This window comes from Thalia democratica, chromosome 4, assembly GCF_965202585.1.
Source record: "Thalia democratica chromosome 4, ktThaDemo2.hap1.1, whole genome shotgun sequence".
NCBI classification, from domain to species: Eukaryota; Metazoa; Chordata; class Thaliacea; order Salpida; family Salpidae; genus Thalia; species Thalia democratica.
The window spans coordinates 77,625,485-77,640,957 of record NC_139168.1 but is presented as its reverse complement, the minus strand read 5'-3'; the positions used below and the strand labels follow the sequence as shown (position 1 = coordinate 77,640,957).

The following is a 15,473-nucleotide window of genomic DNA, read 5'->3' as shown; positions in this document are numbered from 1 at the left end:
TTGTTACTAATCTTAAAGGTTATTAGTAATAAAGAAAAACGTTTTAATTATTATTTTTAGAAGGCTAAATACACTACCAGTTTATCTATATGATGTGGTAGCATTGCTTAGAATTATTTACTAGAACTTAGTTTCTCTTTTAGTTTAATTACGTTATCAAGTTTTTGAACTAATGAAAAGTTCAATGTTTAAGTAGGTGGTTAGTTTTGTCTAAACCATATCCATAAACCTTCTAAGTTAGTTTATAAAACTTAAAATTTCACTAAATTGTTAATATCTCTATAGGTTAACCGATAAAAACAATAATATAAAAAATATTAAACAAAATAAATTAAAAAAATTATTCACACAAAATTTTGCTTAGTTCTTACAAAAAATTGTTTAAAATATACTAGACGTTTTGAAATTTATAAAACAAAGAAAGAACTGCGTACAAAAAAACTCTTATGTTAATGGTTTTAGGTTTACAACTTTCTTGTTAAACATAAAAGTATTAAAAACTTTTTTTTATAATAATCTGTGTATAATATGTGAAGAGCTGTGTAAACTATTTTGTGAAAAATAAAGTAAATTCAATTTTTGGAATACAATACACAAAATTCAGCAATTACTATCCTGAGAATATAATTATTTATTAGTGTAGGTAATTTTAGATAACTATCACTTTTACACTATAAGCCAGAAAAAAATGATTAAGTGCTGAATTTAAAAACTATATTTTTACTAGTATGTTAATGAGGATATCCAGATACATAATCTTTTATGATAAAAATACATTATAAGTGATTGCTCATTACAGAAAATCAAATAGTCTTTTGTATTTATAAGGCGAATACTGTCTTTTAATTATAAATATCCTGAACTTTGACAGTTAGAAATATTTTTATTGGTCGAAACAAAACTTATTGATATAATTTAAAATTAAAATAAATGTTGTGTACTCTTTTGAATATATCTACAAATATTAGCTTTGTCTTATAAAAATTTAGACTTTTAAAGATTTAAAAAAAGTTTTTAAATCATATCAATTAATAATATGTTTATTAATTGCAATCTGGTTAAATAGTTTTATGGAATATAACACTGACAATTTAAACAGTATGCTGTAATTTAAGTACTTTTCAAATTAGTGGAAGTATATATGCCATATTTTAATTTGTTTATAAATTGGTTCATTGAAGTTGTTTACCAGGTTATTTATTACATAAAAAAATATTTGGTTAAAACAAATACATATTACAGTATTCATTGACTAAACGTGTTATTATAATAATTTTCAACAGATGTCTAAAAAGCTCACTGAAATACAAAATGTTAAATAAATTAACAACTAATTTTTTTTAAACTCAAAATTAAGTTACAGTTGTAAATGAATTTAATAAAAAAGTTTTGTTTAATAGATACATAATAAAAAAAATATAAGATGTAACGTTATAAGGCGTTAAATCCTGGAGATCCTGATAAGCTAAGCTTATCGGAATGTATACAACAGATGTTCTTGTGCTAAAACTTTATTTCAACTAACGGCGTTTCACTGCTCTCAAATAAATTTAAGAACAGATCTACGGAGTCTATAAAATGTTAACACACATTAGAAAAAAGCAGAAAAAAGCATGTATAATTATGTATAGTATTTATCTAGGTAGTAACTATAAATGGACTTTATGGTTTAAAAACAAAGTTTGGGATAAAAGCATAAAATTATAAAATTGTCTACAAAAAAAACAAATTTAATAAAAGTAGGCACTAACCTCAAAAAGCTCTAAGAATAGGCAGGTTTTAAAAATGAAAATTAAATTGAGTTGTGCAGAAATGTTACATCATAATAATTTTAACAAATTGTTCAATAATTTATACAGCTTAAAAACATGAAGTATTAAACTTGCAAGTATATGTGAGTTTTGTGAAATAAATTAGTACATAAATAGACAGAGTTGTTTAAAGTAGAATCGTCGGTTATGGGGACAGATATTCGATAAATCTTGCCGCTTATTCAGAAGTAGGTCTTTATCTTCTGCTGCAATTACTGCTCTTTCTGTATTGCAAGTTGGGCAAATTCTACTTACTCCGTTGGATGCATGTTTGATCTTTGAAACAATACTCCACTCCATGTTTGGCCTTTTACCGTACCTGTGAAAAAAGCTCCAGACATAATCCGATAAACGCGTGCTTTGTTTTTTATTTATATTTTTAAAAGTACGTTTATGATTAGCATATCTATCCTTGAAACTACCTGCTGTACTTCCGATATAAATTTTATCTGGGCCCTTACTTTCAACTTTAACTTTATAAATTACATTTTTAATTAAAAAAAGTTATAGTGTAACTTTTCCTTTATTGCACCAACATATATTTTTGTGTGTTAACGAATCAACAAACTTCAACTGGGATAATAAAAAAAAAAGAAAATGGTCAAATATTTAGTGTTTGAATCATTCTATGTGAAGTACTACACATAACTGTTAGAAACTATAGGAACGCATGTAAAAACAATAACCAAGGAAGTTTATAAATTTTGAAATTTTGTTTGAGTTAAATTTAGAAACTGTAAATTATTTTTAAATTTTGTTGTAAATTTTTATTTTGTTTGTTTTGCTTCGCTTATGTTCAATAAAAAAAAATTCGTTGATAAATAAGTTTGATTTATTTTTGTAAAGAAAAGCATATAACAACACAGCTATTTAATCGATTTAAAAATAAGTAAATATTTTTAAACTAAACTTAAAATATATTTTATACAACCAAATAAAGTTTGTTGAAAAGAAAAAACTTTTTATACGTAAAAAATTAAAATTGAAAATTTGATTTTTAATTCAAAACTTGTGAAGAAATATTTAATTAGACGCATTCCACAAAAAATATACGAGTTAATTAAGAATATGTAAAGATAAAATATATTTCAATATTTCTACCGCTAACCGTAGCGGAGCAATGCAAATGTATATCATTGTTAGTAACATAATTGAGTTTTTTAAATTTAGCAAGTGTATTGCAATTATTTTTTGCTAACTATGTTATACATTGGTACCGCTCTGCAACGGTTAGTGGTAGAAGTTCATCTTATTTCATTTTCTTCTCTAAATCATTTGTTAAAAGCAATGAACTCGCTTAAGTTCGATATTTGGTTTTCGCTTAGCTTGTTTACTTTACCTTTGCTTTAGCTGTTTTATTTTCTCTTGCGAATTTTTACGTTTATACTCCCGCTAGTAACGATGTCTCGATTGTACAGAACTTAAGCTCTTAAGCTGAAGTATACTGTTTTGTACTATTTTGCTAATAAAGTTTTTATTTTTTCGCACGATAGTTTGTAATTTATTGTAAATATATTTAAACTTATAGACACTTTAGTTATACCAGTAGTTTAAGCATTCTGATAACATTATAAACCTACTTTAATAAAAAAAGTAGCTTAAACTATCTAACAGCTTTATAATCCTATTTGCATAAACTATATTGTAGGTTCAATCAACACTTATAACCTATTAGAATAATAATATAAGTTTTTTAACAACTTACAAACCTGCTTTATTAACTAACGAGATCAGTACAACACTAGCGTATGAACTATCTTATAATTACGTTATATAGTGCGTTACGTCAGTTAACCGTCAAGCTTTCGTTGTAAGTATAACCAAGCAAATATTTATTATGGTTACTCCAGCATCTGAGCAGCTACCTTCGTTAAATTTTCTACGTTAAGTAGATGGTGACACAAAAATAGTTTAAAATTTCATTTAGACTTTAAGTTTAGTACACGAACAAAGTTTACTAGTTATAATGGACATAATTTATTCTAGGCCTAGTAGCAGCCAACTTGCTAGGGACTGGAATGAGTTCAAAAAAGACAAATATAAGATATTTGTTTCTTATTTACTTTGATCGATCCCCCCTAACCAATAGCAGAAACCTAAATTGTAATCAGATTAACTTCTTTTTAAAAACATCATTGAATTGGTTAAACCTTCACTAAATGAATGTTAAATGTCAAGTCTAGATAATGACCTCTAGCAACTTGTATAATGGAAAAGGTTTTTCTGGGGTTTTAACAGTTAAAAATACAGTTACAGTTTTAACAGTTACGGTTACATGTAAGGCAAAATTAAATAATTCGCTAACGACGTTTAGTAGGTAGAAATAATAAAAGTATAATAAGGAAATAAATAAGGTACGAACTTTGAAGCAATAGAAATGTATCTTACAAAATAAAACAAATTTTATATTTTTTACATCACATATAGCTGACATCACTTATTTTTATTAAAAATACTGTCTTCTTTAGTTAATTAAAGAGTTGCTCGATTTTTCTAAATTTGTTTATTTTTTGTGCATAAACTGTATAAAGAAAATATATTTAAGTGCTTATAATTTCATTTTTTTTTTTAATAAATTAATGAACACATTCATTTGCCTATATTCGTGCGTACTTTACGCGAGTGCATACCTTTTAAACTCCGTACCTTTCTATACTGTATTAGTAATTTTAAGATATTAAAAGAAATGCTTACTTCGTTGTTACTGAATTTATAAATAGACAAACTTACACATTTATAAAAACTATATGCTTTTACATCTGACATAATCTTTACACATGTCTTTACAACTTAAAAAATTTATACCTCGACCTAAAGTTAAGCAAACCAAAAGTCTGCTATAATTTTATTCTCTAAACTAAGTGAATGTAAAATTGTGAATCAAAAATGATGATTTTTTTTCTGATCTTATATACTTAAACAGCATACTTTTATTGCATTTAAACATTACGTCATTCAAGTTTAAACTTACATTTAATAAAATTTTACAAACTGGTATTGATCGAATTCTGACCAGTTGCGACTTCTAAATAACTTTTGGTAAGCAAAGATCAGTTGTCTTATAATTTATTGGTTTTAGTAAGTTACGATTCAAAACATGCAAGTAAGTTTTTTTTTGTTTTAAGTTTTATACAATTTAAAATATTCCTATGATGTCTCACACTAATGTTGATTTACGAACAATATAAAGAAATTTGTTTGATTTTAATGATTGAAATGATAACCTGCAGTCTCTTAATTCGGAGGGCATGATCAAACATATACCATAAAGTAATGTACAACTACAGTACCACTCATACTAGGTTATTAAATAAAAAATTAAAAATTTCAATTTTTTTTTAGTAAATCACTGAAACATTTTGAGACAATGTTATATTACACAAGCGTTGTTCATAAACGAACTGAAATTATGCTGATTACATATTTAATAGTAGTAAAAAATCAATATTCTAGTCTGATAATTAGTAATTCAATTGCATTTTTGTTAATTTTTTCTTATAACTGGCATTTAGTGTGGGTCACAGTTGCTTTGAATAACTAGGTCCGCAGAAAACATTTTTTATAATGCGAACTATAGTTTATAAACTACTGTAAACCTACTAGAACATTTTTAACTACTCATCATTTTTTTTTGCTTCGACTTAGTTAAATCCTTTCACACTTTTTCGATATTTAGTATCTAGTACTTGTTATAGACTGTATATTTCGGATCTTAAAGTTAACAAATTGTGAGTGATTTATGAATAATATTTAGTTAAATATATTACTGACTTTACATTTTTAATCGGTAACTTTTTTTTATATGTTTAATTTTATTGTTTTATGAGATAAGCAGTGATGTTTTTTTGAGTTTTTTGTTTTGTAATTTTGAAACTATTCATAGAGAAATTTAAACTTTTTTAAGGATAAACAAATTTTTTTTTTACTAAACTTAAGATAAATACCGTTAACAATTATTATTTTAAGTTTATCTATAACTAAAACTTACTAAGTTGTTATTTTAAACTGTATAAATTTTTATAACGAACGTTTATTGAAAATTTATAGTTCTTACTGATCTATGATTTGTTTTGTTAAAAATGTGTTTTGTTTAATTATAGTTTTTTGTTTTTACACTAACTTTATTCCCGCAAAATATCTATTATGCATAAAAAAACCAAGTCAATTGCTTTTCAATTGTCAAAAGTTTTATATGAAAACAGATATTGTAACCAAGCAGGCTTCAGTATTTTGATTTGTGGAGGAAATGACAAAAATATAAAATTAACAAACGAAGTTTTAGAGTTGGAAATACCTGGTTTTAAAGTGAAAAAATTTCCTTCAATGGTAAAATCGCATTGCTACTTTAATTTAGTTTTTAACAACTCTAATAAATTTTCTATTCATGATAAAAAGGAACTTAATGAAAGTTTAGGTAAATCAGTTGTATCTGTTGAAACTTATTCTGAAAAAACTAAATCTTGGACTCATCAATATGTAAAAATGAAAATAGTATTTGTTATTGTATTACTTCATTTATGACTAAAATGTATTTAATTGGAGGATTCAATCAAAACAAAGATAAATATCTCAGTTCGTGTTCCACTTATGATTTCAATAGTGAAGCATGGAATGAAATACCAGATTTAAATATAGCAAGATATAATGCTTCTTGTACAGTTTATAAAAGTAAAATTGTTATCACTGGAGGTTGTAGTCTTGATCAGAGAAATTTGAAATCAGTAGAATCATATGATTATTATGAACATAAATGGATTTGTTTGTCTGATATGATTGAAGAAAGAAGTGATCATGCTGCAGTTAGCATGTGTAATAAAATGTTTGTTATTGGTGAACAATATGATACAAGCTGTGAAGTACTTGATAACTTTTCAAGAAGGTTTACAAAAATTAATTCAGAAATAATAGCTTATTTAGCAGGTCAGTGCTTTAAAGCATCTAACGTTGGTAAAAATGTTTTAGTATTTCAAAATTTTAGAAAACCTCTCACAGAAACAGTTGTTTACATATATGATGTTGAAAAAGAAATATGGTCAAACGTTCATTGTGACTTTACTAAAAACATGTTTGAAACAAATTATGTGAAGTATTACATCAACTGTTAGAAAATAAAGATACGCATATACAACAATAACCAAGATAGTTTTTTGAATTTTGAAATTTTTTTGAGTTAACTTTAGAAACTGTAAATTATTTAAATATTATTTAGAAATTTTATTTTTGTTTGTTTTGCTTCGCATATGTTTAATAATAAAATGTCGTTGATATCAAATTTTATTTAGTTTTCTAAAGTATTAGCATAAAATAAAACAGCTGATTAATCTATTTTAAAATATTATAATATATTTTAAACAACCAAATAATTGAAAAGAACAAACTTTTTATACGGAAAAAAAATAAGGTTGAAAATTGGTTTATAACTTAAACGCATCCCACAAAAAACATTCGAGCTAATTAACACTATGTAAATATGAAATATACAGCGTTGACCAAATTATACAAAGTTAGTAACATTACTAAAATTTTTAGGTTAAACAAGTAAATTACAATCATTTGTACTAACTATGTTATACAGTTAAACCGCTCTGCTACGGTTAGCAGTAGAATTTCATCTTTTATTATCTTATAAAACTCTCTTAGGTTTGACTTATGGTTTTCACCTAATTTGTTTTTGTTTTACATTTGCATTAGCTTTAGCTTTTTTTTTTATTTTCTACCAAGCTTTTATGTTTATACTCACGCTAGTGACAATGTTTCGATTGTACAGACCTGTTTAGCTGAAATGTTTTGATACTGTTTTGTAATGTTTTGCGATTACAGTGTGTATTTTTTCGCACATTTATTCATTTTAAATATACTTTAAACTTATAGACATTATAGTTATACCAGTAGTTTAAGCATTCTGACAACATTTTTTACCTACTTCGATAAAAAATAGCTTAAGTTATCTAACAGCTTTGAAATCTTATTTGCATAAACAGTTAGTAAAGATTTAACAACCACTTGTAACCTACTAGAATAACAATATAACTTCAACTAAGACTTTACAAACCTGTTTTATCAATTAACGAGATAAGTACAACACTAGCGTAAAAAAAATCTTTTAATTACGTTATATTAGTGCGTTATGTCAGTTAACCGCCAGGCTTTCCTTGCAAATATAACCAAGCACATATTGTAATATTTTTATGATGACTCCTGCATCTGAGAAACTACCTTCGTTAAAATTTCTACATTAAGTAGATGGTGACCCAAAAATAGTTTATAGTTTCATCAAGCCTTTAAGTTTAGTACACGAACAAAGTTTACTATTATTATGGACATAATTTATTTTAGGCCTAGTAGAAGCAAACTTGCTAGGGACTTGAATGAGTTTGAAAAAAGACAAATATAAAACATTTGTTTCAAATTTTCCTTGTTCAATCCCCCTAACCAGTAGCCTACAGAAATCTAAATTGTAATTACAATCAGATTAAGTTCTTCGAAAAAACATTATTGAATTGGTTAATGTCAAGTCTAGATAATGACCTCCGCTAACTTGTATTATGGAGAAGGCTTTTCCAGTTCAAGAAAAAGGGTTTTAACAGTTACGGTTAAATAGAAGGCAAAAGCAAATAATTCCCTATCGACGTTAAATAAGTAGAAGTAATAAAAGTATAATAAGAAAATTGATAAGGTACGAATCTTAATGCAATAAAAAGGTATCTTAGAGATTTGAACAAATTTTATATATTTCACATCAAATACAGCTGGCATCAACTTATTTATCGATAATACTGTCTTCTTTAGTTTATTAAAGAGTTGCTCGATTTTTATAAATTTGTATTTTTTGTGCATAGACAATATAAAAACATTTAAGCTCTTTTAACTTCATTCGCATGTTTTTTAATAAGTTTTTGATCACATTCATTTTCCTATTATAGTGTGTACTTTACGCGAGTGCATACCTTTTAATACTGTATTAGTAATTTTAACATATTAAAAGAAATGCCTTCGTGTGTCACTGAATTTATAAATAGACAAACTTAAACATTTATAAAAACTATATGCTTTTACATCTGAAGACACATGTCTTCACAGCTTAAAAAATTTATACCTCTACCTAAAGTTAAACAAACCAAAAAACTGCTATAATTTTATTCACTAAACTTAATTGGTGTAAAATTGTAAATCTAAAATGATAAATATTTTTTCTGAACTTATAAACTTAAACAGCATACTTTTTTTGCATTTAAAAATTACGTCAATCAAGTTTAAACTTACATTTAATAAAACTTTTCTAACTGGTATTGATCAAATTCTGACCAGTTGCGACTTCTAAATAACTTTTGGTAAGCAACGATCAGTTTTCTTATAGTTTATTGGTTTTAGTAAGTTATGATTCAAAAGTTGCAAAAAAAAAATATTATTTTAATTTTTGTACAATTTGAAATATTCCTATGTTGTCTCACACTAATGTTGATTTACGAACAATATTAGGAAATTTGTTTGATTTTAATGATTAAAATAATAACTTGAATAATAATATGTATGGATTACAACAATTATTTTGAATAACTAGGTTTGTAGATAACATTTGTTTTATGATGAGTGCATCGACCGATTCTCAAAGGAAATAGGCTGATAAACCTTGGTTTAATTTAATGACAAATGACTAATACATATCATTTTTGTTCAAAAGGTAAGCCAATTTGAAAACATAACGGTATATTTAAATTTAAACAAAACTTCATTATGTCAAATTAAAAGTATGTATTTAGATAAGTTCTAGTTTCAAAAAATAATAATTACATATATACTTTCCAAAAACGTTAAACTAAGATTAAAAGAAAAAAAAACAAAATTGTTGAAATCCCATATGTTGGTTAAATAGAAAAATTTAAAAATAATTTTTTATTAGTTTTGAAACATTAAAAAGTAATCAGCTATTAAACTATGAGTCTTTCAAACAAGTTTTTTCGTTTTCATTTATTTAAATAGTTTTAAATGAAAACACATTAGCAATAGTTGTAAAAGCACAAAAATTTAAACAAAAAAAGTGTAATAATTTTTTTTGCTTACAGTAAGTATATAATTTACTTTATATTTATACTACTATCCATTTAAAATACTAAATCAGTTTAAACTATTGTTTGTGAAAAACTTTTAAGAACTTGACTAAAATTAGAAAGTAAGTCTTTGTTTTAGCAAAAGAAGAAAACTGTTAAATGTTTTAAATGTTTAATCATCTTTTCCAACTTACGATTTAATTTTTATTAAATTATTATAATTAAAAATATATAAATAGAAATAATTTATATTAAAATGATATAAAGTTATAGTTTAACTTATCTCTAACCTGTGCATGTATAATACAGTCTACAACATAATTTAGGAAAAATAACTTAAAATTAACAGTTTGTGTATTGATTTTATGATGCATATTTCATATCAACATATTCTTAATAACCCCGTAAGTTTTTCTTAAGAATGCGTCTATCTAAAATAATAATTAAGAAGTTATTAGTTGAAAAGCGAATTTTCATTTTTTATTATTGCCTTCTAAAAGTTTGCTCTTTGCAATGAACTACATATGATTATATAAAACAAATATTTTAAGTTTAGTTAAAAATAAAGTAATCCAAAAAATGCTTTATTAATTATAAAGACATTAAATAGCTGTGTTAATTTATACTTATATTTACTTAACAAAATAAAACTTATTTATCAGATTAACCTTTTTTATTGAACATAAGCGAAGCAAAGCAACCAAAACAAATATTTGAGAGCAAATTAAAAAGATATTTACGATTAACCCAAACAAAATTTCTAAAATGAACAACTCTCTTTGCAATTGTTCCTATAGCTACTGAAATTCAAGTGTACTTTACATATCTTGATTCGAACATGTTTTTAGTAAAATCACACGGAATATTTAACCATTTTTCTTTTTTAACATCGTATAAGTAAACAACTGTTTGTGTGAGAGATTCTCTAAAATTTTGATATACTACAACATTTTCACCAATGCTAAAGGCTTTAAAGTACTGTCCTTTTAAACAAGCAAATATTTCTGAATAGATTTCTGTAAACACTCTTGAATAACTATCAAACACTTCACAATTTGTATTAATTACTCCACCAATTACAAACAACTTATTACCCATACTAACAGCAGCATGACTACTTCTTTTTTCAATCATATCAGGTAAATAAGTCCATTTATTTTCATGATGATCGTACGCTTCTACTGATTTCAAATGACACCAATTATCTGAACCTCCAGTAACAGCAATTTTACCTTCAAAAACTGTACAAGCTGCACATTCTCTTGCTACATTTAAATCTGCTATTTTGTTCAGTATTTTATTATTGGTGTCGTAAGTGTAACACGAACTAAAACTTTCATCATTGTTTACATTCAATCCTCCTATTAGATATAAGTTACTCATGAAAGAACTAACACAATAACAAGACCGGTTTTTCATTACTACATACTGATAAGTCCAAGTTTTATTTTCCTCAGAATAAATTTCAACAGATACAACTGACTCGTCATCTAAACTTTCATTTAGTTCTGCTATATCACCAATAGCAAATATATCAGATTTGATTTTGACTAAATTGAAGCAGCAATGCGGTTTCACCATAGAAGGAAATTTACTCACTATAAAACTAGGTGGTTACAATGCTAAAATTTCGTTTGTAATTTTTCCATTTTTGTCTTTTCCTCCACAAACTAAAATACTGAAGCCTTCTTGGTTACAATATCTGTTTTTGTACAAAACTTTTGGTACATGAAATGAGTTTGACTCGTTTTTTTCATGCATCATAGGTATTTTGAAGAAAAAAGTCAGTCTAAAAACAGTAATATACATCAATCTAATGTCAAAATATTAATCAAATGTATTAGTAAGAATATAGTTTTTTCAAAAGTATTGTTTATCTAACGACATAAAAAGCGCTTAAACGTCAGGACTATCGACTTGGTGCACGAAATGTTTTTTAGTTGTAGATTTGTACACCACTAAGTTTTAATAAATAAAGTATAGTTTTCTCCTAAAATCCTTTAGTTAACGAAAAAATTAATATACTTTATAACATATATTTCAATGCAGCCAGTATTTATCAGCTACAAATTCAAGAGAATGTAACTCATTGCAGTTACAGAGCAGCTTGTTTATCTGTCATGGAGTAACTTTTTCAGTGTAACTTAAATACATTTTAGTCTCGCTTAAAACTTTACATGAAGCAAACTACTTATAATACCTTCTTTTCTCTTATTTTATATTTATCATAAATTATTCATATACAACTGAAAATGAAGACTTAATCTTTTGTATGTATGAGTTTTTATAACTTTGATTGCTTTTAAGTTATTTAGTTAACATTTAAGTATTTAGTTTTTCTCTAACGTTTTGGTTGAAAATTTTGTTGTCATATTTTGTTACTAATCTTAAAGGTTATTAGTAATAAAGAAAAACGTTTTAATTATTATTTTTAGAAGGCTAAATACACTACCAGTTTATCTATATGATGTGGTAGCATTGCTTAGAATTATTTACTAGAACTTAGTTTCTCTTTTAGTTTAATTACGTTATCAAGTTTTTGAACTAATGAAAAGTTCAATGTTTAAGTAGGTGGTTAGTTTTGTCTAAACCATATCCATAAACCTTCTAAGTTAGTTTATAAAACTTAAAATTTCACTAAATTGTTAATATCTCTATAGGTTAACCGATAAAAACAATAATATAAAAAATATTAAACAAAATAAATTAAAAAAATTATTCACACAAAATTTTGCTTAGTTCTTACAAAAAATTGTTTAAAATATACTAGACGTTTTGAAATTTATAAAACAAAGAAAGAACTGCGTACAAAAAAACTCTTATGTTAATGGTTTTAGGTTTACAACTTTCTTGTTAAACATAAAAGTATTAAAAACTTTTTTTTATAATAATCTGTGTATAATATGTGAAGAGCTGTGTAAACTATTTTGTGAAAAATAAAGTAAATTCAATTTTTGGAATACAATACACAAAATTCAGCAATTACTATCCTGAGAATATAATTATTTATTAGTGTAGGTAATTTTAGATAACTATCACTTTTACACTATAAGCCAGAAAAAAATGATTAAGTGCTGAATTTAAAAACTATATTTTTACTAGTATGTTAATGAGGATATCCAGATACATAATCTTTTATGATAAAAATACATTATAAGTGATTGCTCATTACAGAAAATCAAATAGTCTTTTGTATTTATAAGGCGAATACTGTCTTTTAATTATAAATATCCTGAACTTTGACAGTTAGAAATATTTTTATTGGTCGAAACAAAACTTATTGATATAATTTAAAATTAAAATAAATGTTGTGTACTCTTTTGAATATATCTACAAATATTAGCTTTGTCTTATAAAAATTTAGACTTTTAAAGATTTAAAAAAAGTTTTTAAATCATATCAATTAATAATATGTTTATTAATTGCAATCTGGTTAAATAGTTTTATGGAATATAACACTGACAATTTAAACAGTATGCTGTAATTTAAGTACTTTTCAAATTAGTGGAAGTATATATGCCATATTTTAATTTGTTTATAAATTGGTTCATTGAAGTTGTTTACCAGGTTATTTATTACATAAAAAAATATTTGGTTAAAACAAATACATATTACAGTATTCATTGACTAAACGTGTTATTATAATAATTTTCAACAGATGTCTAAAAAGCTCACTGAAATACAAAATGTTAAATAAATTAACAACTAATTTTTTTTAAACTCAAAATTAAGTTACAGTTGTAAATGAATTTAATAAAAAAGTTTTGTTTAATAGATACATAATAAAAAAAATATAAGATGTAACGTTATAAGGCGTTAAATCCTGGAGATCCTGATAAGCTAAGCTTATCGGAATGTATACAACAGATGTTCTTGTGCTAAAACTTTATTTCAACTAACGGCGTTTCACTGCTCTCAAATAAATTTAAGAACAGATCTACGGAGTCTATAAAATGTTAACACACATTAGAAAAAAGCAGAAAAAAGCATGTATAATTATGTATAGTATTTATCTAGGTAGTAACTATAAATGGACTTTATGGTTTAAAAACAAAGTTTGGGATAAAAGCATAAAATTATAAAATTGTCTACAAAAAAAACAAATTTAATAAAAGTAGGCACTAACCTCAAAAAGCTCTAAGAATAGGCAGGTTTTAAAAATGAAAATTAAATTGAGTTGTGCAGAAATGTTACATCATAATAATTTTAACAAATTGTTCAATAATTTATACAGCTTAAAAACATGAAGTATTAAACTTGCAAGTATATGTGAGTTTTGTGAAATAAATTAGTACATAAATAGACAGAGTTGTTTAAAGTAGAATCGTCGGTTATGGGGACAGATATTCGATAAATCTTGCCGCTTATTCAGAAGTAGGTCTTTATCTTCTGCTGCAATTACTGCTCTTTCTGTATTGCAAGTTGGGCAAATTCTACTTACTCCGTTGGATGCATGTTTGATCTTTGAAACAATACTCCACTCCATGTTTGGCCTTTTACCGTACCTGTGAAAAAAGCTCCAGACATAATCCGATAAACGCGTGCTTTGTTTTTTATTTATATTTTTAAAAGTATGTTTATGATTAGCATATCTATCCTTGAAACTACCTGCTGTACTTCCGATATAAATTTTATCTGGGCCCTTACTTTCAACTTTAACTTTATAAATTACATTTTTAATTAAACAATTACCTTTTAATGGGCAGTTATCTTTGTTTAGTTTACGGCAATTACATGTTTTAGGCATATTACTTAACTTATTACTATTAGGGTTAGTTGGTTTTGAATATTTATTTATAGTTTTATTGTTATGCATTTTACTTATACTTTTAGCGCTATTATCACTTACTTGTTCTAAGTTTTCTTTTATCATTTTAGAAATACTTCTAGTTATACGTTGATTATTATAATCTACACTATTGTTAATACTATTGATATGGATATTTTCATTATCATTAATATTAAAGTTATCATTATAGCTTATATCTTTAATGTTTAAAGTTTTAATATGTTTTACATTATTGTTACTATAATTAAAATTTTTACTATTAGGATTATCATTATTATTACTGTTATTAAAATTATTACTGTTATTATTAATTTGATTAGTATAATTAGAAATATTGTTCATATCTACGTTATTACTAACTTTATTACTAGAGTTATTATTTGTGTTAGCTTTGATATGTCTATTTTTAAAATTTGAAATTACTGTTTTGTTGTGCGATTGTATTAAAGTTTTAACATTACTCATGCAACTATAAGAAATTTTAACTGTCTTTCTATTAAAAATTTTGTTATAAAAGTGGCTATCGGGGAAGTGTTTATCGACTAGCTTTAAAAATTCTTTACCTAAGCTTATATTAACTGAAGAGCAATATGGAGGATTATACCACATTATATGTCGGTTACGCGGTTTTTTGCGTTTTTTATCTACATCTAATTTTTCATACTTTAATTTACATTTAAAACCTCGATTTTTTAATTTATTTTCGTACGGTGCTTTTATTTCGTTAAATATCTTTTCATTCGAAGAGAGGGTGCTTAGACGTTTTTGTGTCATTACCGGGAGGCATTTTTTTACATGATAAGGGTGGTCAGAATTAATATTGAT

The 15,473-nt window shown here is 25.2% G+C and overlaps 1 protein-coding gene across 1 annotated transcript in view; it reads right to left on the bottom strand.

The window, feature by feature from the left end:
• LOC145833644 (kelch-like protein 41a) overlaps positions 1-15,473 on the bottom strand; it is a 60,521-nt gene that overhangs the window by 25,549 nt on the left and 19,499 nt on the right. The window contains exon 3 of the mRNA XM_082940789.1: positions 10,954-11,220. Within this exon, the coding sequence (XP_082796915.1) occupies positions 10,954-11,220 (267 nt within the window). The remainder of the gene's footprint in view (positions 1-10,953; positions 11,221-15,473) is intronic.